Below are 23,905 nucleotides of genomic sequence, written 5' to 3' on the forward strand. Positions count from 1 at the left end.
AATTAAGAAAGACAGTTAGGAAAGAATAGATAATGTGTATTATTAAAATAAAAATTACCAGAAGAATGGCGCATGGAAGGACTGAAGATTTTTGTGGAAGATTTATATGTCTACATAGAAACTGTTAGAACATTCTAATTAGTAATATCCTTCTTGCAGATCTGTTTGAAGCAGAAGCTAAGCTAAATTAAAGCTCCAGGGGATGGAGAGTTGAGGGTTGATTAAGGGATTAGAGAATAATGGGAAACCTATAGTTAGTTATTTCTATGCATTTAAGAACTAGTTTACTTTGGCTTTCAGTCCCAGAAGGCAGCGCTTGTAAAAATAGTACTGCTGATATAGCTTTCAATCCATTTCTGAACAAATGGAGGAACTAAACCTTTTGTCATCTTCTCTTCTTCAGAGGTCAGGAGTTTTTAGTAGACCTGAGTGCCCTGACGTTTTATGATACAACTGAGTTTGACCGGTTGAGGAGACTGTCTACACCTGTCTGCACAAGTACTGACTCCAACTATTATACAGTCTGGAAATATTTCTGCAGGGATCACTTTGGCTGGAGAGAATATTCTGAGGTAATTTTCCTATCACTGGGGTAATATACTGGGTTTGGTTGTGGAAATTTGCTTTGAAATTACCACTTAGTCAGGAAGCTTACTCTAATTAGGTTTCTGCAGCATGTTTAATCAGATCAGTTAAAGACCAAATGGTTGTGTTTGTACTTCATGCTAGGCTTAGTTAGCCTTATAACATGACTTCTTTTTGTGGCATAGTGAATTGTACAAACTCAGCCCCTTTGGTTGGTCTTAAGAGCCTTGAATGCTTGACGGTGCTGTCCAGAGAACAGTAATTTTCTTAATACAGAAATAAGGGATGTGCTCAAAGGATTTACATACATACATATTATATTCATTTATTCATCTACTTCCTTGTATGAAGAAATTGAGACTTTCAGCCAAAGTTGAACCAGACTGTTTCAAATTTACATGTGGCATTTCATTTGTTAGGGCAATGTAATTCCCAGCATCCAGAGAAAATATGATCTATTGTGAAAGATCCTTCTTCTGGGTTGGGGTTGCTTTGATTTCAATGGTTTTAGATCTAGATGTCTATCATTAACTTAAGGCTTGTTGATTTGAGTGGGTCTGTCCTACCTATGAGCAGGTCATTATGTATGATTCCATTTCTACTAAAATTAGTAAGAAAGCTTGGCTGTGTTTGAAAGGAGGATGGAAGTATTGGTTACTCTGATGAGTAATTCTATGAAATAAAAAAGTTGAACATGAAATAGATTTAAGTGATTTTTTTTTTCAAACAGCCTGTAGTACGACTGATAGAAGAAGCCAACTACCGAGGGTTGGCAGAGGTCCGATTTGTTACATGGCACAATCGTTACATCCTGAACATTAAAGATGGTTTCCAGCAAAATGCGTGTGTTCGAAGAGAAATCAAGAAGAGACCTCTCTTCCGCTCCTGTGTGATTCTCATGCCGTTTTTGCAGTAAGTATTGCAAACTTCCTTGTATCTCTTGAGGTCCTCAATAATAACCATGGGTGGTGGCACAGGTATGCAATATAAATTGATTATGTAGCTTTAATGCGTTTCTTATCTTGGTCATAGTGTTAGCCGATTCTTTTGTTTTTTGTAAAACATCGTATTCTTCCCTCCTGGTGCTTACATACAGCTAAAAGCTGCTGCCAACAACTAAAACCAAAACAGCATCAATAAACAAATAAACAATCTATTCCTCCATCATGCACACACAAACGCATACTCAACATAATAGAAAGAGACACATAGAACAGACAGTGGCTTTGTTAAATGTTCTTCTAATACCACAGATAGTCCTCATTCAAGATTTACCCATTCAGTGAGTGTTCAAGTTTACGATGGCACTGAATGAGGGTATTTGAGGGCAGTCCTTGTAGTTATGGCCATTGCAGCATCCGTACAGTGACATGATTGCAACTTCACAATTAAGACACCACAGCATCCCACAGTCACATGAACTGCCATTTGCTATCTGCATTGTCAGCTTCAAATAGGCAAAGTTAATGCAAAAGCCAACAGGAGGTCACAGATGGTGATTGCTTGAGTGTAGGACACTGCAACCATGCAGAATTCACCTAATCACAGCAACAGGGACAGCCTGAACTGCTGTCATAAGTTGGTATGATCATGTGATGTCACGCCTTACATCCACATTACTTAGCAGTGGAGTTACCCGTCCTATTTGGACTGCAGATGCCATCAACTCTGCCTGGCAATCCTCTCAGATGTCTTTCATTTAACTGTAGATACTAATTGCATTGGTTTCTATTGTGGAAACACTGAACTGAATTGTGCTCCTGTTTTCTTCCCTCTTTTTTCTATTGAATTTCTATTAATCCTCTCTTTAAACGATTCTGCTCCCTTGACTAGCTACTAATCTGATTGGATTGTACAGGGTACACAGTTTTCAATTATGCTAAAGGAAACAAACTAGCTTGAACATAACTTTTTTTTAATAAGGGTAGAATTGCACTAGCTTTACACAATTTGCTTTTGTTAAATTGGCAAAACTATGCAGCCACAAATGATTTTAAAAACTTGTAAAATTTTGATTTTAATAGGAAAAAAACATTTGAGGAGCCCTTTTTTCTGCATGGGCTGAAAAAGGACTTCCATTTTCAAGTCACTTTCCAGTTCTCAGCAGTTTCTCCTGATGTTTTTAAAGTTTGTTTTCTGTTTTGTTGGGAATGAGGCAGGTTGGACTGCTGAACAGTTCAATGTCAAAGTGATCAACCTGCAAATATTCTGGAAACATGACCATATATATTTTGACAAAATTACTGTGTGGCATACACTTATTTTGGAATTGAATCCTAATTCTTTGGATGGCTTTGCTTATAACACCATTAGCTGGATCCAGTCAACTTTGCACTCAAGTTCCCTTTAAATTCCTTTGAAAAACTATTTATATTTAGCATGAACCACATTGACTTTGAAAGGACCAAAAATGGAATTGACCTCATCTGGATCTTTCTGGTGCATTATTTGCTTTCTAAGAGCTAGTTAATAGGTATTTGGAATTGCCGTAGTTCAGCACATATACTGTTTATAGCTCTATTGAGAGCATTAGATTTAAAATAAATGGATTAAAAATAGTTTCATTGTTGGTGTCTACCATTGATCATCCAACCAAAGAGAAAATGTGGTTATTTTTAAGGAGAAAATTGCTGATCTTTCAACAAGCATCAATTAGTTGTGATGGGAGGTTTTAATTACTGCAGCAATTTGCTGGGAGACGAACTCTGCCAAGCCCTCTACTTCCAGGAAATTCCTGACCTTTCTCTTGTCTAGGAGACAAGAGAGATTAGCCATTCTTTGTTTGACTTAACCAATAGGGGAAGAGCTAATAGAGAATGTGAATTTGAGCAAAAGTGACCAAGGAATGCTGAAATTCCATTTGGGATGGGACACTAAGCAGAATGCAATTAAAGGTGCAAATTTTAACATACACTGATCAAAACAAGGATTAATAAGATTATATGACAGCAAAAGGAATGGGGAAAGGGAATTCAAGATGGGTAGGAATGGGAATTCCTAAAAATAACATAACTAAAAACTCAGTTGGGGATAATTACAATAATTACAGTGGAAGAAAATAATGTAACTATAAAGTGAATATCTGAAAAAAAAACCTCAAACCTGTGTGTTTATGCATATACGGTATAAAGGAGCTTGAAAGAAAAATAAGTCACCAAAGGCAACAATATGCAAGTAGCCCAAATTTGTAGAGATTGGGTCAAGATAACTAAAATTCAGATATAAGGTACCCATAGGAAACATGTTAATAACAACTAAGAGTATTTCATCAGATACCTTCTAAATGTAAGAAATTCCACCAAACAGTTAGGAAAACCTAGTTGAGGAAAGAATTTCTCTCAGTTTGGGCTTGACAGAAATATAAGTGAGAGTATGTACTGACTTAAATGAAATAATTCCTTCTAGGTCAGAGATACTTGCATTCTAGGATACAGAAGTAACCTGACAATAGTCTGGCCAAAAATCTATAAAAGGAGCATGGACAGAGTTCAAAATAACACAAACCTGGGAAAGGAAGATATATTCCTGTCTTACAAAATGAGAAAAGGAAGGATACAAGATACGGACTATCAATCAGTCTGACATTGCTATATGGGAAGATCCCAGAATAGGTCATGAGAGATAGATCTGTAAAAATTATGCAGAATTCAGCATGGATTTCTGGGGAATAAATCTTATTTTCAGATTGGGGAACTTCCTTAGTTGAGGGAAGGCTGTGGAGATAATAAATCTAGACTTCAGCAAAATATCTGACAAAGTGCTAATGACATGGTTTAGCAAGAATGGGATGGAGGGTATATTTATTGATTGGATTCGTAGCCAATTTGAAAGCTGTATTAAAGAGTAAGTCATCAGTGGTTCTTCATCAAACTGGTATGCGTTGCGGTTCAGTTCAAGACACAAGAGTCTTAAGTATTTTCATTAATAACTTCAGTGAAGAGATAATGCTTACCAAAGTTCAGATAACAGAAAAGGATCACTAACACATTAGAAGACCAAAATGTTCGGCATCAGGGTGAGAGGTTAGAGTAGTGATGGCGGACCTTTTGGAGACTGAGTGCCCAAACTGAAATCCAAAACCCACTTACCTATCGTCGGGTGCCGGGTGGGCGTGGCCCATTGGGTGGGTGTGGCTGTGGTGGTAACGGCAGACTGGGTGGGACTAAAAAGTTCAATCAATCGATTCCAACTTTGCAAGATCTTTTTTTTCCCCATGAGAAGTTGAAATTGATTGATTGATTGAACCTTTTTTTTCCCCACACGGCAGTGGAGGACTAAAGTGAAAAGGTTTTATAAAACCCAGCTGAAGGCCTAGGACTGGGGCAACAGCGTGTGCGCCCACAGAGAGGCCATAGGTTCGCCACCACGGGGTTAGAGCATAATTTCTTAAACTTTTTCTCTTAGCACTCTTCCCACTTTTAAAAATTATGGAGGAATCCCAAACAGCTTTTTGTATAGGTTATATTTATCAATATTATTGGTGGTATTAAAAACTAATATTATTAAAATAAATAGTATTTAATAGTATTAAAATTAAAATTGATGTATTTATTGAATATTCATTTATAAAATCATGTAAAAATAACAAATAACCCATTAGATATTAGCATAAATAAAACATTTTTCATGAAAAGTCCCTCTTATTTTTTGACAAATAAAAGTAAACAATGAAAAGAGTAGTGTTTTAAATTTTTGCAACTATCTTCAACATCTGGCAAATTGTTTTTATTTTGCAGACCCCTGAAAGGGTCTTGGAGGACTCCCAGGAGTTCTGGGACCACGCTTTTAAGAAACACTGGGTTAGAGAAATGGACTGAAAATAATAGATTGAAACTATGCAATAGTTTACAGGGTATCTGTAAGTCAACCAACCCTGTTGCAAACCTACCCTATTGATTCCTTTTCTTTCATTTCTCTCCAAATTTCTCCAGGACACTTAGTGGCAACCTGGCAGTGCCAATGACAGAATCTATCCCATCACAAGTTTTATCCCCAAGTGCTGTTACCTCTCCCAGTTTCTATCCAGAAACATGGATTAGCATGGACCCGGCTCAGGACTTTATCCAAGTGCCTGTTTCAAAGGAAGACAAAAGCTACAGAACCATTTATAATCTCTTTCATAAGACTGTGCCTGAGACCAAATATAAAATCTTGAAAATACTGCGAGTTCAAAACCAGTTTTTGTGGGAGAAGTACAAGAGGTAAGTCAAGATCAGATAAATAACCTCCTGTTTAACTTCATTATTTCACGGTTTTGGGACAGGTGGCACAATTATAGTGACATTTCTTGAAAACGATTTTTTTTACTGCCAATGCCTTCAACAAGAGAGCCAGTATGATCTAGTCTAGTGGTTAAAGGGCCAGGCTAGAAAGTGGAAGTCTGAGTTTTAGCCCTGCCTTACCCATGAAAGCTTGCTCGGTGACCTTCGATCAATCACAAACACTCATCCCAACTCACCTGATAAGGATTGTTGCTTGGGAGGAAACTAGGAGGAGAAAAGTTTGTTGGATGTGTTCGCTGCCTTGAGTTATTTGTAAAAATAGCAAAAGCGGCATATAAATTAAATAATTAAACAAACCTTGCTCCTTAAATTGGGCAGTTGCTGCACCACCTTATATATTGGCCTAGATGTCTGTGAAGAGTTTGTCCTTAGAAACACAAACAAGGACTTCAGCTACATTGGAGTGGGGAAAATTGCAGGCAGAAGCTGCCTGTAGGGAAATATGAGGAATGGCCATTGTTGTGTGCAAATCGTTCAGAAGGAGTGCCTCCTAGACAGAAAAAGTGGTTCCTGCTTTGCTGAAAGCTACCCTCTGAACTAAAACCTGCATCTCTTTTTCAACCTATGAAAGAGGCCTTTTGTTGAAGCACCCAGCCTTCATGATGAACAGCTGTTTTGTTTGGCCTGATTGAATTTGAATAGAGCTTCCTGGCTTCTCTCGTTTTGTTAAGTTGGCACCATGTTTTAGCTTCTAACCCAAAACTGAGAAGAGCAGAAATCCCAGTGATATATCCTACAAATAGAGCTACAAAATCAAATTTTATTTGCTTTTCGCCCCCTGGAACATCACCTCTATATATTGTACTGTATGCTGATAGTAAAAGTACCATCTGGGCTGGGGGAAAGCTAGCGTTTTCTATTAAAAAAAACAACCCACTAAAGTAAATTAATGTTATGGTAGAACCAAATATTCTAGTTCCCAGCTTTCCCTCTGAAATGTTACAGATTAGCAACTTATAATTGTTTTCTAAATCTTAGTCCTATTTGACTATTTTGTCAGAATTAATGTTCTCCTTAAGAAGAAAGGCAGGTGGTAGACCCAGGAGACGAGTTTTGCAATGCTACTATTCCTGCATTTTATAATTAGCTTCTGTATTGCTAGAACCTTTCCCTGTTTCATTTAAGCATGATACAAACATGACCTGGCATTGTTTTTCTTTCTGCCATGTCTCAATGGAGTTGCCTCCATCTCATTCCCAGCCTACAAGTAAGGCAGGTCTACAAGTAGTCTTCAACTTATGACTGTAATTTAGCTTGGAATTACAGTTGTTGTCATACATCAAGCACCCACATGACCAGAAGTAATTTTCTACCCTTTTTGCAGCAATCATTAAGTACCGGTAAATTGATGTTAAGCAAACCCCTTCCATTGAATAGGCCTTTTTTTTTTTTCAGAAGCCGGCCAAAAAAAAATAAATCATGCTTCACAATCACATGACCACAGAAGGCCAGGGCCGATTGTAAACTGACCTGCCTGACATGCAATCACGTGAATGTAGGGGAGCAGCCTGATCATTTATGATGGCTAAAGTCCTTTTTGGGCCCTAAAGCACTCATTCCATGGCCATCATAACTTCAAATGGTCGTAAAACATTTAGTCATTAAGGGACAACTACCTGTACACCATCTTTAGCTTTACTAATGTGAAAGTAGTATTTCCCCCTTTAAACTGAATAGTATTCACAGAGGTTGCAAAGCATGTAAAGACTTATGTATACTTATCCATTAAGTAAGTCTACACTTCCCTTTTAACCCAAGGCTGCCATGTTTGGTGTCATTTTGCTTCCCTAAAGAGTTGCGCTATATTAGGGATCTAGGAGAACTGTGCAATGGTGCTCTCAACCATGTGCAGTATAACTGCTTTGGTCCCTGCTGAAAAATAAATCATGGTGCTTTGAAATTTAACAGCCTTAATTTTATCTAACTCAGGTGATGACAGAATGGGATGTAGAAAGAGAAGCTCAGGAAACAGCTTAGGCATGGCAAGTACAGGCCAGTAGTAATCATTCTTGTTGCAAGACTGTGATTGGTCTTGTTGGCAGATGTCATTCAACAGAGAAAACTAGTGGAATCAACCAATTTCTTTGGTTTCTCACATTCTGTGTGTGCAAAGATCAGGCGATACCATTTGGCAACAAATCGAAACAGGCACAAAGGAAGCAGGATAAACAATGGCAATGGGAACAATTGTTAAGGATAGCTAAGAGCACCAGATAAGCAGTGGGGAAAGCAAGTCACCCAGTCCTCCAGACATGAATCGAGGACAGCTTTGGAGATTATTTCAGGCAAAGATATACCACTCAAACTCCAGGGTCTACAAAATGTCTTGCTCTTTAAGTTCCATTAGGCCAGCGGTTCTCAACCTATGGGTCGCAACCCCATTTGGGGTCGATCGACCATTTCACGGGGGTCGCCAAGCAAGGCTGTCCACCATTTTTTTTGTCCGCCATTTTTTCCCCTTTTCCGGCGGGTGCCTTACCTCCCTTGGGCTGGGCCAGCTGGTGGTCAGCCTGCTCCGTCTCTGCCGCTTGCCAGCTATGCCTCGGCCGGCGCAGGCGGCGGAACCACACATGTGCGGCGCTCCCGGGCAGGGAAAGTCCTTGACTTACGACCGATTGGGTAGTCCTTGACTTACGACCGGTTTAGTCCTCGACTTACGACCGGTTTAGTCCTCGACTTACGACCGGTTGGGGGGTTGCGGCATTAAAAAGGTTGAGAACCACTGCATTAGGCAGACCTTTAACATTTAGGAATTTGAAAAGATATACCTATATATGTGTCTGTATTTCATTTCCAGGAAAAAAGAATACATGTCTAAAAAAATGACTGGGTTAGACAAGATTATGAATGAAAGACATTTGTTCCATGGGACCTCCCAAGACGTGGTAGATGGTATCTGCAAGCACAACTTTGACCCTCGGGTATGTGGGAAACACGCCACCATGTTCGGGCAAGGCAGCTACTTTGCTCGGAAAGCCAGCTACTCCCATAATTTCTCCAAGCGGTCACCCAAAGGGATCCACTACATGTTTTTGGCAAAAGTACTGACCGGAAAGTACACAGTAGGGAACCACACCATGAGAAGACCTCCACCTGTGAACCCTGCCAGCATCACCAGTGATCTGTATGATTCCTGTGTGGACAACTACTTTGAACCACAGATTTTTGTCATTTTTAACGATGACCAGAGTTACCCTTATTTTGTTATCCAGTATGAAGAAGTTAGTAACACTGTTATCATCTGAGAAAGTCAGAGCGAAATAATTTCCATTGGTAAATTATTGTTGTTAATGGACTTTAATCTGCTGTTTGTAGAATGGACCCCTTTTTAGGGGGGAGAAGAAATTCAGTTTTGGAAGGAATCCAGTTTTGGAGGTTTTAATAAAGGTATTGAGGAACAGGGAGGGAAAAAATAACCTTTTTAACAAACAAACAAAAAAAAGGAAAAATAATCCTGAAAAGACCAATTGTGCAAATTGTAAATATTTTCCATTGTTTATAGCTAAGAAGAAAAAACTGTGCCTTTTGTTATAAACACTATTTATGTTAGTAAATTTAATGTTTTAAAAACTTAATAGTGTGATCCAGTAATATCTTGAAAACTTGTAATTTGTCTGTCTTGAATGCTTGCTGTTCTGAAGTTGTCAGAACTTCTTATCTGTCCTCTTTCTTGGGCTTTTGGAGGAATTTGATCCTTTACTGTGAAATGCTTCACTTTTGAATTGTATCTCGAGAACAGGTGTGGCTACTTCACAGCTCTGCACCTGTACAGGTATCTACTGACAATCTGCCCAAGTGCAATACATTATCTGCTTCCCAAAAAAGAACAAGGTTGGGGATTCAGTTCCTCCTACAGAAAACAGACTAATATCAGGAAGGGAAAGCCAACTGGTTCATACACACACTTCATTTTCTCATGGCTCCTTTCCCTCTATCTTAAGTGTTCAACAGTTGGGGTTTTCATGAATGAGAAGAGATGGCTAAGAGATAAAGACAACAAAATGACATTCTTGGGGAGATGATACAGTTGATTTATACTTAGAAAGGGTTTGTTTTCCTGTTTTTCTTTTCACAAAAAAAAATCCTTTAGGACCATGGAGGTTTTTGAATGGGAACACATAAAATCATGTGTGAGATGTAAACCTAATTTCAAGTTCATTGGATAGCAGCTTGCTTGACAGTGAGTCCATGTGGAAACAAGTTGCACGCCTTGCTTACATGTCATATCCATATCTTTCTGCTAATTTCACCAGTTCGTAATGGCCCTAATTAAGAAGTAAGGGTGAGTCTATGCACAAGCAACAATCATTGTTTTAGTATCTACTGGAAAGCAGCAGATGGTGTGTGTGTGTGTGTGTGTGTGTGTACATGCATATATTCACAGGAAAAAGTGTTTGGTCTCTGAAAAGCATAAACTATATGCATTTTGCTCAACTGAATCTATGCTGGATTGAAACTTTTGCACCATGACAGACAGTATCCTATAAGAATATGAATATAAAAGAACAGAATTGAGATGAAGGAAAAAAGATCCCATGTGGCTTAAGCTCCAAATTCAGCCAATTCATTTATTTTTTTATCCAGAAGCTGATGCCCTTGTGTGTTTTAACTTTTTTTTTTTAATTGTTCTGATTTTCCTTTCTCCCCCAATATTTTGTCAAGCTACTCTTCCTGTGTTATCTAGAATGTTATCCGGCTTTTCACAATGAAAGAGGATAGCTGCATTGAGATTGCCAAAACCTCTCCCTTGCCTACTTGGGTAATGCATTTCCAGCTGTGCCCTAAATTATTCAGTTGCAACTGTAATGTTTCATGGATTAATCCCGCTTCTTTGGCATGCAGGTGTTAAGGTGTAGGGGTTTGCCAAGATGCATTGAAAAGGGGTCTGAAAAAGAAAGGCCTACATTTTAGATAAGTTGGTACAAAATACTAAAGCTTATCCGTGCAAAACGAAATTCCATTCTTGGAACTCAAGGTAAGCCCTGGACCTTTAACCTTTAAATGATGAAAGGAAAATCTCACAAACTGCAAGGAGCCAGCATTTGGCAACAGCTATATTTTTAAAGAATGTCTCTAGTGTTACTTAGGTCCAATTATTTGTAGTCAGAAATAGCCCCCTGAACAATAAATAAGTGCAGGAAGCAGCCCAGTGCTGTTTGAAGTTGTCCCTTGCTAGAAGTCAAAGGTAAATTGGATGTTAGAAAATGAGGTGAATAAATAGAATAATTTGACAAAGAGGGTTTTGTGATAGCCATCATTGTGGTTAGACAACCCTTCTCCCCCCAACAGCCGTGTTGTGAAAATTAGCTTGCTCTCAAAATTCCAAGTTTGACACATTGTCTTCTCACCTGATCTTTTCACTATATTTCATGGAATTAAATTCCATAGTTAACATGACTCTGGCCATCCTCAGCATTTATTGGATCACAGTGGCAGGTCATGGCATTTTCAAGAGCAAGAGAGAGAGAAAAAATATCCATTATATTAAATAGAACCAAATGTCACTCTTTTTTTTAATGAGATGATAAATGCACACTTATGTACCAAAGTTGCTTATTTCTACCTACTTGAGAACTCATTGTGAGCATTATGGTATTCATAGTTGTTAAGGAAACTATGTATATCACATTTTAAAATTCCTTTCTAATTTCTGCCTTGCTAATTTCTGAATGGAATTCCTTGTCTTATGTATAGATTTTTTTATATCTTTTTTCTAAAATAATAATATATATATATATATATGAGATTGATTTTAAAATGAAGGGCAAGCCAGCTGCCAGTCATATGTCGACGTGGCATAGTCTTCACTTCTCGACTATAATCACTGAAGCAGGCTAAAATAATGCTAACATGGGCCAGGTGTTTTCCGTTTGTTCAGAAGTGAGAAGTAATGCTTGCCCCACCCAGTCAAAGTTTGGAGTTCACAATATTTATTGTGGCTGCAATCCTACAACATACCTAACCATGGTTCATTTTATCATGCTTGCAAATAAACGATGATTAGGTTTATTCAATATTCAAACTCGCAAATAAGCAAGTATAGTACTATAGAGAATTATTCTTCATTGTCAAAAGACCATGATTGTCTTGCTTGCTTTACATTTACATTGTCCAAATGTTTATTTGTTATTTATTTGAATACTATAATCCTACATCCACCTATCTGAAAATCTCTGGGTAGGTTACACTACATAAAATATGCATTATACTTATATCCCCAATATAAACTTATATTACAACCTGCATTCTTAATAAGACATGAAGAAATTGATGGGGGGGGGAGGAAATTGTATTTCAGCTGTCCCGACTGCATGCCTGCATACTTTTCACTGCAAAACTAAGCTGTTTCAAGAGTTCAGGAAATACTAATGAAAGGAGAATGGGGGCCCTAGTTTAATTGTACTGTTCCCACTCATTGAACTGGGATTAGCAGGGATCAGATGAGACTTTTCAGTGGCATACAGAGATCTGAAATGAGGATTCCACCCAGGCTGCCTTCCCAGTAATGGCAACATCCAGGTTGGCATTAGGACGTACAACAGATGGCTCCTTTATACCCTAGACATCTATCTTATTCTCTGGCTTAGCTTCTTAAGAGCCAAGCAGCATACAATAGTACAACTCTTGTTGGATTCCTATCGCTTTAGGCTGCTGCTGCAGGATCACATGCTTAAATGTTTTCCCATGCAAATCACTCTCTGGAGGAGAGCAATAGATTTTTGATATTGAGGATCATGCGGAACTGAATGCTAGCAGGGGCTGTGCCATGTTATGCTTTCTGCTACTCATGGAGATGAATTCTTAAGGGAATCAACTGAAATGTATACATCACAACCTCTAGTAAGGCCTCCATCATCTTTTTGGTTTCAGCAAGAAAGGTATAGGGGCCTAATCAAACAGTAACATATTAAGCACAGGTACAGCAGACAAAATTCAAAAGGATGGATTCACAGGCATACAAACTTCCAGATGTTAAAATGTATGACCGTATCATGCAAATGTCATGACTTAAGTATCTGCATCATATGTTGGAATGAGAGCACATGTGAGTACATAATGGCAGCATTTGTACAATATATATACTGCCTTCTAACCATTGCACCTGGTGGCGCAGTGGTTAGAATGCAGTATTTCAGGCAAATCTGCCCACAGCCTAGAATTCAATCCTGACGGGACTCAAAATTGACTCAGCCTTCCATCCTTATGAGGTCGGTAAAATGAGGATCCAGATTGTTGGGGGCAATAAGCTGACATTGTAAACTGTCCAGAGACTGCTGTAAAGCATTATGGGGTGGTATATAAGTCCAAGTACTCTTGTTCTTGCTATGATATTGTCATCATAGTTTGCTGTTGGATCGACTTAGACTGCATTATCTCTGTGTTATCACCTAGACCAGGGGTATCAAACTGCCGGTCCGCGGGCTGGTTGCATCATGTGGAGACCGCACCACCCCAGCTCCGGCAATGTGAAAAAAGTCATATGTCGCGACACATCACATGACACGCCGAGTTTGACACCCGTGACCTAGACCATGGCTTCCCTATTTGTGTGAATTGGGCAGTAGTGTAAATTACAGATAAAATAGAACAAAATAGTCTCCTTTCCCACATGCCAGGGATAAGCAATGTAACAGTACCCTTCACTTGTTCTCAATTTCATCTCCATCTAATGCAACTAACATGGCCAATGATAAGGAATTATGGCAGCTGTTATCTGAAACATTTGGAGGGTTTCAAGTTACCTTGCCAAAAGCAATCCCCATTTGGAATTATTGCCACTTTTGTTGTTGTTAATGGGCTTTTTATCTAAAGATAGTATTTGTTCCTGAATATTGGGGACATTTGTTTGCAATGATTTTTTCTGAGAAAACCACAGATGCGTGTTCAGCAGCACTTATCACAGAACACCTGGCTTCTATTTTATTGCTTTTCTTTTCAGTTCACTACACTGTGCTTTGCTTTGCCCAAATGATAGGCCTCCATTTCCTTTGTACAGAAAGCAGATTGTGTGATAGATGGATGAACCACCATCTGTAACGATTCTTATCTTCATTTCTCCACACACTCTACCTATGCCTAGAAAAGGAAACATTTAACTTTCATGGTTGTTTTTCAATGTTCACAGGACGTGATTTTCGCAGAGGTTTTTTTTAAAAGGTGGTATCTGTTCCTTGGTATGGAAAATATTTCTTGTAGCTAAGGTGGTTAAAGGTTGAAGGTAAATTTTAACTTAAGTGGACTGTTAAAAAACACACCCTTTTTATTGAACAAGCAATTTGTGGAATCTGGGCAGTAAAGTAACCCCACTAGAACAAAGTACAGGAAAATCTATGAATGTTTCTGGGCTAGAGTTTGTCCACAATGTCAAACTTTAAAAAAATAATAATCAGTAGGACATAGATAGCAATGAAAGGAAAATGCAAGAATTGACTGGGATCAAATAGCAACTTATCCATGAGACTCCATGGGTTATATGCTTCACAGAGACAATCATTCTATTCAGTGGTGGGATTCAGCCAGTTCGCACCACTTCAGCAGAACCGGTAGCTAATTTTTTTGTTGCCCATGCCCAGAATGGACTTCTGGAAATGGTATCCACACAGAGAACCGTTTGTTCACATATTTGAATCCCACCGCTGATTCTGTTCCTGATCACAAAATTTTTGAAATTTTGGAGGAAGAAAAGTGTGTAAACCTGAGCTTGAAAAGCAAAAAGTACAGCTTCTCAGCTGAAGAAGCAGTTATTTCAAACTTGCAGAAGAACTGAGTTCCTTGCAATATGCCAGGGCTACACACTGAGGCTTACAGAGCATGAAAACATTAGATGTATTTGTGGGATGTACCCCCCCCCCCGAATCCAATCAAACTGATTGTGAATGTGACAGAAGAAAGAAAAGAAATGAAGTATGCAAAGGCTGTATCCATATAATACTTTTAACTGAGTCAGATAACAGTAGGATGAACACAATATCTAATCTTGGTTATGAATAATCTTGATCAATATCTTGTGGGTTAATATGTTGGGGAAACCCACCCTATTTGATTAGTTTATAATGTAATGTATTTTGCAAACTCGGAAAACCGGTTTCATTCAGAATCAAGGTCAATTCCCCATTAGAAACTTGCAGTGTTGGAATGATAGAAAGATCATCTTTATTACTCTTATTTTGGCACAAAAGAGTGTGGATGACTTCAGAAGACCATGTAAGTGGGGAAATGATGCCAGTCTTGTAAGAAGAACTTAGCCAGATAACAATCATATGGGCAATATTTAATTAAAGTGAAATTACACCAACATTTCATTTTAATCCTAGCCCTGCCCATTTATCTTTCTCCTGGTTTTACAGACTTTCAGTGCACTTCTCAAAAGACAGTGGGAAATCCTTAGCCTGAGAAAAGTTATCAATTCTTGAAATGTGTACTCAGGACGTCCTGTCTTTCATTTCTTCTTTCTTTCTTGTAAGGACTATATCATAACTGCCAGCCAGGAAGGGTTCATTTCAAAGTGGAACCTTCCTAGCCAGCATATGAATAAGTGGGTCTCTGTTGATCAGAGTCTAGGGGAATTCCATGCTGACTAGTATGCATTCAACAATGGTAAAACATTGGATCTAAACAAGCTTATTCTTAATGTTTAATCTATGTAAGCCTCCTGCACAAGCACCTTGAGCTCAACCCTCATGGAACTTCAAAGATAGTGATGAAAGATTTATTAGTACAAGATCCTGCTGACAGTCTCTGCTCCTCAATATCTCTTTAGTTGTTTTACATGTTAATCCTTATGCCAGTTGAAGGATTGAAAGGGAAGTTGTCCTAACCTCTGATAAGACCTAGGCAGAACCTCCACTGATACTTCTAATAGAATCCTAGGCTGCATAATAGGAACATGGAATCTGCTGCAGTTGGAGTATCTTGCAAACATATGAATTATCTAGTATAGTGTTGAAGGTTGCTCAAATGGACAGATACAAAGCAGCAGCAAAAATCAGAAATCTGCTGTAATATAACATCTGCTCTCCCTGACTCAAAGGGTCATATCACATCTTATTAATATGCACACTATAATAATTATGCAATGATTGGCCAAGCTTCTGGCATACCTTTTAGGTTTCCTTTGCAAAGAAAAAAATGCAGTTTTTCTCCCAATCATTTCTTACATCTGAAGTTCCAAATTAGCCCAACTCAGTCCAGGATAGCCTTTTAAACCAAAGATGACAGTAGGTGCCAATGCCATTCTGAAGTGTTTGGTTGATAGGAATTCTTGTAATTTCTCCTGGAAGCAAGCATTTATCTCAGAAGGAAATATAAACACATTTTAATATGTAGAAGTCATCAGATTAAATAAACAGTTCTGGCATTCCAACTATTCCTTCAATCCTCGCTGTAACCCTTACCTATTATCGGCAGCATGACTTTTTGGCTGGTATAGCGATACTGAGTGTGGGAATGCTGTAAAACTGTTCTTCCATTCTTGTAGCTTCACGTGACCCATAAGGAAGGACCTCCTGGGTAGAAGCATGCACGTTGGGACATATTGTGCAAAGCTCTGAGCCAATTCTCTCTCTGCAGGTGCTAAACTTCCAGCTGAGTGGTAAAGATAAATCTATCTTCTTTTCCCTCCTCACATCTTTGCCCAAATACACAATAAAATTTTCTCCAGAGCAAACTCAAATTTTCTCTAGAGCTGGCCTTGGTGAGGAGAAAATTCTCGAAATAGTGGAACTCCATCAATATTTTTATTTGATTCTGTGTAATTGATTTTCCTTCTTTTTTTTTCCTAGATGATATAGCCTGAGTTTGTTCTTACGAGAGCTGGAATATCTGACAGGTTAACAACGGTTGATTTTTGCAATTTCCCAGTATAGCACTGATGCAATTTATGGTGCTAATTTCTTCAAAATTATGAATTAAGAGGCCCCTTTTCAACAGCCTGGCCTAAGGTCTGTAATTTTCAAGTTCTAATATTGACATTGAAACCAGTGCTGAAAGAAAATAAATGATGTGCTTTGAATTGTAGACCTTGCTCCCCAAAAAGTTAATTGACAGGGAAATCTAATTGTTGAGTTGTAACACTCCAATGTTGCAGTGTTCCAACTGCAGAAAGCTGACATTTCTCCCACCTTCTTCCAGCATTTTGATCATATTCAACCATTTTGAACATATTCAACCACCTCCTAATATGTTGGTCAACTGAGAGGGGACAGGAAGAATGCAAAGAGCTGGGATTTCTGAAGAGCCATTCATCGTGCTCTCTACCACATCCGTGTTAGGCTTTTCTGATATTTCTGATATTCAGCTTGCAGGAATGAGCACAAAAGAGGAGGAATCTGGTGTTTCTGAAATTGGAATCTGAGCTTTGTCTTTGGAAGAGAAAACCACGCAATTCTGTAGCCATAAAGACAGCTAGGAGAATATGTAATCCCTGAGGCACTAAAAAGGTGATTGATTAAGGATTGCATAATAAAGATGATATAAGGAAGCTGAGAGGAACACCAAAAACTATTCCCATTTGCACTGAACCATAGCTCAAACACCCCTGCAAATTCATTTTTTTCTGCCTTCATCCCATCCCCAGCCCACACTTGGAGAGTATTATCATTCTTAGCTGATACAATATTAAAAAAAAGTTTTCTCTCTTATCCTAGCACAGGTATTGTAATGGATACAATCTGCCCTCTTTTGCTGACCACTCTGTCAGCATCATCAGGTGATCACCAAGAATGGGATGGGGCCAGCATTCAATGGCCACCATGGGCAGGCCCCTCCCTGGAGAATAGTTTTAGGAGGCTATTTTATTTTGGGTAGCATACTCTCCCCTGTGAGTCTCTGAGCCAATCTCTAGCTCAAAAGCCCAAGTCAGCCCCCCAAGAGTAACTGAGTAATTGACGGAGGAGGGGGACTTTGACCTGAGGAGAGAGAGAGAAATTCAGGAAACTCCTCTCCCCCAACCTTTGAACCTGCACATTAAAGCAGGGTCCCCAACCCCCCATTTGTGGACTGATACCGGCCCATGGCCCATTGGGATCCAGGCCGAGCAAGGGGCAGGAAAGTGCACAAAGCTCTATTTGCACATGGGCAGGATTAGGTTGCATGTGCGAAACCATCCCCTCTCCCCTGCTGCTGCCACCATCATCCACAGCCACCATCACTGCAGCTCTGCAAAGCCAAAAAGGTTGGGGACCGCTGCACTAAAGTATGTTTAAAAACAACCTGAGCTAATAGTTGGCAGACATGGGGATGAGAGGGGTTGGAGTTGGAATGCAATGTAAGTTGGTGAATTGGAAAAAAAAAATCTCCATCTGCACTAAGCAACTCCCCCCTTCCTTTCAGCTGTTAGGCAGCTTTCATATCCAAGTTCAGCCTTCTTGTAAAAGCAGCCAAAACACAAATTTAGCATTCTTCCACCAAAGCCCTAAGGGGAGCCAGGACTGGGAGGGTTGTCTAAAGAAATCCCATGACTCTGGGGAAGGCTGAATGAAGTAGCAAAAACTCTTCTGCTTTATAAGGCAGCCTCTGCCATTTATGTTAACTATATCAGCCACAATCTAATGCCTGATTTGAGGGTTGTAGAAGAACTTCCCATAAAAGCAGGAAAAACCCCACAGCCTCCTTCTGGACCAGCTATCTCAGTGCAGGTATAGTCCCTGACTTATAACTACAATTGGGACCAGAATTTCTGCTGCTAACCAGGTGGTTGTTAAATGACTATACGCCTGATTTTATGATTTTTTCTTTGCTATGGTTCTTAAGCAAATTACCATAGTTGTTAAGTGAATCATGTGGTCATTAAGCAAATCTGGCTTCCCCCATTGATTTCGCTTGTTGGGAGCCAGTTGGGCAGGTCGCAAATAGTGAGCACATGACCTGGGATGCTGCTACTGTTGTAAGTATATGCCAGTTGCTAAGCACCTGAATTTTGATCACGTGAAGGCTGTAAGTAATTGTTTTCAGTGTCATTCTAACTGCAAATGATCGCTAAACAAATAGCTATAAGTCGAGGACTACCTGTTGAGTACTTTGAAAGCTGTCTGACTCCATGTGTCTAGCCATCTCTCCCCACCATACTGTTATCCCAGATCACTGTGATTAATTAGCTCATCATTTCCTACGGGGTACTGATGCTGAGAGAAAGGAAGGGCAGCCAAACCACTAGATTTAACCTCTGACTTGGTTAACATGCCCTGTACAACAAGTCAGAACAGAAGGTTTAAAGCCAGAACAGGGATTGACAGAGGGATAGCAAATGTTATTCCAACATAGCTTTCTAATGATGTGAGGATGGGTGGGGAGCTGAACAACAAATGCATGAGCTGAGTGCTTGCTTTTCCTTAGGAATCTACAAGAATGAGAAATGATGGTATGGGAAGTCGGCAACAGAAGAGTTTAGTAGTAGTGGGCTTGATAAATTCCTTATGCATTTCTTTGAGTCTGACTGGCTCTATAGAAGGCTGAAAGCATATGGGCAATTCCCATGCTTTATTCTAAAACTCAGCTAATTTACATGTCCTACCAACTCTTACCAAACTGTTCTGAGATTTATTCAGCTTTCATGTATTTATTTATTTATTACTTAAAGCAACAAGAAGATACTACAGTAAAGCAGTAAAGTGACAGTGTTGTTTCCATATCAACAACTCTGGAATGTATGTAGCACCTCTGCAAACTGTTATCAAATTAGCAATTTCATATAATATGTCAACTGAGTTCTATTTCTGCATTCAAACTGAGATGAACATGCCTCATGCTTGGTGGGGTGAACTGGGACTATCTGCAGCAGTTAATCATTGGTCTTTGCAACCTGTATGTTTTTATTGGAAAAGCTAACATTGGAAAATAGTTGCACACTCCAAACATTTGGGTGTGTCTGTCTGCTCAAGAATCCAAGCAAAATTTCTGCACATTGAAAACAGATCTACTGATTGCTAACCAATTGTTTACTAACACTGGTTTCACACATCACTCTAATGCAGCAGTCTCCAAACCTGGCAACTTGTGAACCTCAACTCCCAGAATTTACAGCCAGCATGGGGAATTCTGGGAGCTGAAGTCCACAAGTTTTAAAGCCAAGCTTGGAGACCCTTGCTCTAACGCAAACATCATCCACTGTTTGGGCACAGTGACCGTGTTTGACATTTTGAGAGGATCCTGTGGCTGCTCTGTCAGAGTTAGTTAGACAAGTTCCCCATTTGCAAAACGGTTGTCACAATTACTCTGGCCAGTTCCAGAACACCAATTCCCTAGAAGCACATTGGTGAAAAAATTAGTTATGATCATCTCTCCAATTAACTTTGCCTTTTTCTGGGGAAGTAGAAACATGTGAAGCAAGACAATGAGGTACAGCTCTTTATTTTCTAAGAATGCCTGAAGAGCTCAGGGCATACTTAAAAGTTAAAATCAGTAGTTTGTTAGGTAATATTCTACCTTACTATTAATTTTTTAAACCCTACACTTAAATTTCAAAGTGCACCAGAACAAGGGACTGATAGTCATCAATGGGAGATAGCAATAACAATAGCACTTAGACCTATATATTGCTTCATAGTGCTTTACAGCACTCTCTAAGTGGTTTTCAGTGTCAGCATATTGCCGCCAACAATCTGGCTCCTCATTTTACCGACCTCGGAAGGATGGAAGGCTGAGTCAACCTTGAGCTGGTCAGGATTGAACTCCTGGCAGTGGGCAGAGTTAGCATGCAATACTGTATTCTAACCACTGCACCACCACAGCTCCTATGTCAGTGATGGCGAACCTTTTAGACACCGAGTGCCCAAACTGCAACCCAAAACCCACTTATGCATTATCGGGTGCCGGGTGGGTGTGGCCCATTGGGTGCGTGTGGCCCATTGGCTGGGCATGGCCCATTGGGTGGGCGTGGCTGCGGTGGTAACGGCAGACTGGGTGGGACTAAAAAGTTCAATCAATCAATTCCAACTTTGCAAGATTTTTTTTTCCCGCGAGTTGAAATTGACTGATTGATTGAACCTTTTTTTTTTTTGCACACTGCGGCGGAGGACTAAAGTGAAAAGGTTTTATAAAACCCAGCTGAAGGCCTAGGACTGGGGTGATGGTGTGCGTGCCCCCAGAGAGGGCTCTGAGTGCCACCTCTGGCACCCGTGCCATAGGTTCGCCACCACTGTCCTATGTTGTTCACGAATATGCTGGGGTCCACAGTAATTTCTACAAATAGTATAAATAATGCCTATTGCTATTAATGTGCAAGATCTTGCGTCACTAAGCTTACACCATTCTCAGCCAGCAAAGGTACCAGAAGACCTATTTACTTTCCCTGGCTAGCAAGGTGATCAAACTAAACTGACCAGTGAAGAGCAGACCAATTTTTCACCGACAATGCAATGAGAAATCATATCTATAGCAAAGCACTGGAAAGAAAGAGAACTTTAGATGCTTCCTCCATCCACCCGATCTCTCCCACTGACCCTACAGACTTCCCAGAAATTTCACCTGCTTTTCTTCATCAGCCAGTTAGATCAGCCTAACCAGGTAGCTGGCAAGGGGAGCTCATTTCCTGAAAGTCTCGCAAAAGGAAGAGGTAATGCTCAGCAATCCTGAATGTATAAGTAGTAGATGCATGGATAAATCTGTACATTTACCACCCATCTAGCAGTCAATGGCTCTATTTGCTTATCATGTTTGATAAATCACTTAAAGAGCCAAACGGTATGCAAACCCAGATCAAAATCAGGTCACAATTAGGTTATTTCCAGGTCATAAACAGGCCTCCCAAGTCCCAAAAGTATCCTGCATGATCTGAAACCTAGCTAGTGTCATGCAAATGAAAAATAAAGAATTAACTATGTCTTCTGCCTCTAGAGCAGGGGTAGTCAACCTTGGCTCTTTTATGACTCGTGGACTTCAACTCCCAGAATTCCTGAGCCAGCTGTGCTGGCTCAGGAATTCTGTGAGTTGAAGTCCACGAGTCATAAAAGAGCCAAGGTTGACTACCCCTGCTCTAGAGATAGGCTTTAAAAGAATCTATTGTGTCCCTGGGGAAAAAAAGGAGGACTGCTCTGTTGCTCCTTTCTTTCACCTTCTTTCAAGAGGGGGAATGGAGGAAGACCTGGAGAGGGGTAGCAAAGGCTCATCCACATATATCGTCTCACCACAGCACAAGCATACCCAGGCAACCCTTTTGTATGCCACATCCTCACAACAAGGCTTTCATCTCATCTCCAATCTTCTGAAACCAGCTGGGAGGCGCCAGGTAGAAGAAGACTGGTCTGCTAGATGTCTACAAGGTTAGCCTTTCAGGCGTCAGGAATGAGCCCTCCAAGGGAGACTGGCTGCACTGTGGGCCAGACTTCAGTAGCTATTTCCAGCCTTGTGGGAAAAATTTGGAAAGATCTAAAGAGCTGTCCATACATTTGGCAGAGATTAGGTCCCCAGAGCATCTGAGAGACTGAAGCTGTCAAGGAGCTGGGATTAATGCCAACTGGTTGGTATTTGGGCTTTCCTTTTTTGGAAACCAAAACTGAAAGCCTAATTTAAGGTCATGAGCAAATATCCAACTCATTGGCCATGACAGGATGTTTACACAAACATTGCAAAATTACTAGCACATTCCCTGTAGTTAAAAGGAAAGAGATGGGCCACTAAGACTCTCCCCCCCCCCCACCTCTTTCCTTCTACAAATTCCCGCTGAGTGAATACGCAAAATCAGGAGCTATATTTATAGGAGCCAACTCTGGATATGGCAAGAGAAAACAGAGAATGATTTGTGCATTTTTTTTCTGTTGAATTTTTGGCAACCAAGAGAGGAAACTGAGAATAGAGACTAATGTCAAGTTAAACCAGAAACTTCAAGTGTTTGCTAAACAAGGAAAGCAACTCTGTTCAAATAAATATGTCATTTCCATAATCAAATATGGAACCAGTCTGATATCTTACATTTATTAAGATGTATTGTTATTATTACCTTTGTTCTTACAGCATCAGTACTACGTCCTGCACATTATAAAGTGTAAGAGAGCAAATCCCTGCCTGAATTGCTTGCACTTAAACTTTTAACAGAGGAAGAGAAGAGAAGTCAGGGATCAAGCAAGTAGGAAAATATTTCAGGTCAAATTTGGATTTACTTTGTCTTTCTCTACAAGTAGCAGACGATGACCATCTTTGCGTAAAGTATCTAATGATTATGATTTATGGAATTTATCCAGTTTTCCAGTTTTTTAAGGCATACTGTTTTATACATAGGCTGAACTTACATATCACACTAGATTCAAATATGATTGACTATTTCATAGTTCTGGGTATTATGAAAATTTATCAAAAAAGGATTTGCCCTATAATAAGACAATTTAGCTCCTGTTTTTATGTGCCCTCATAGAACATAATTCCACTGGGTTTTAGGAAGAGTACTTTAGCATCACTTACTCAAACTGTTTAAAAAACGTAAAATTTGAGAGTATGGACAAGATGCTGAACTAAGGCTATACTGTATAAACTGGTACAATTACTGGCTTTCTTTAGTAAATTTGGGACAGCTCTGAACTTCTGCCTATAATTGGATTATACTGGCAATGGACTGCTTCACTAATCTCTAATCTGCCTGACAACCACATGATGCAGACGTGATGCAGATGTGCCTAACACATGATTAAGCCTTCTCTGTTGCATTTTTCATTGTTCCTGAAAATATCTTCTTTCTTCTCAATAAAGCAATCCATCTTTTAAAGGTCTGGAAACTCCACATGTTTCTCCTTTCTGGAGGGCATTCCTTCTATAAGGGCCAGTGAGATTTTACATCCTCTGACAGTTCAACTTTTTCCAGGGTTTGGCAAGTTCTCAGATTTATTCCTACCCTCTAGAAAATATTTATTTCTTTTAATTATCTGCGTTTTCTAAATACATTAAGAATACTGTATGTTCCAAAGGTTAGATGTTTTTCTTTTTTCTTTTAGATATCCCAATTGCTCTGATGACAAAAAGTTTTCCTAGGTTCATAATGACACATAAGTGGATTGTGAAAGTTCAAGAAATAAAAATCACATTTTTTTAAAAAAAAAGTATTTCTGTTCCTT

The 23,905-nt window shown here is 39.5% G+C and overlaps 1 protein-coding gene across 1 annotated transcript in view; it reads left to right on the plus strand.

Moving 5' to 3' along the window:
• TIPARP (TCDD inducible poly(ADP-ribose) polymerase) overlaps positions 1–9,423 on the plus strand; it is a 31,021-nt gene extending 21,598 nt beyond the window's left edge. Inside the window, exons 2-5 of the mRNA XM_015815392.1 lie at positions 404–572; positions 1,316–1,497; positions 5,517–5,786; positions 8,665–9,423. Coding sequence (XP_015670878.1) covers positions 404–572; positions 1,316–1,497; positions 5,517–5,786; positions 8,665–9,112 — 1,069 coding nt within the window. The 3' untranslated portion in view covers positions 9,113–9,423. The remainder of the gene's footprint in view (positions 1–403; positions 573–1,315; positions 1,498–5,516; positions 5,787–8,664) is intronic.
• The last annotated feature ends 14,482 nt before the right edge of the window (positions 9,424–23,905 follow it).

Source organism: Protobothrops mucrosquamatus, unplaced genomic scaffold (assembly GCF_001527695.2).
Source record: "Protobothrops mucrosquamatus isolate PMUCROS unplaced genomic scaffold, P.Mucros_1.0 scaffold341, whole genome shotgun sequence".
NCBI classification, from domain to species: Eukaryota; Metazoa; Chordata; class Lepidosauria; order Squamata; family Viperidae; genus Protobothrops; species Protobothrops mucrosquamatus.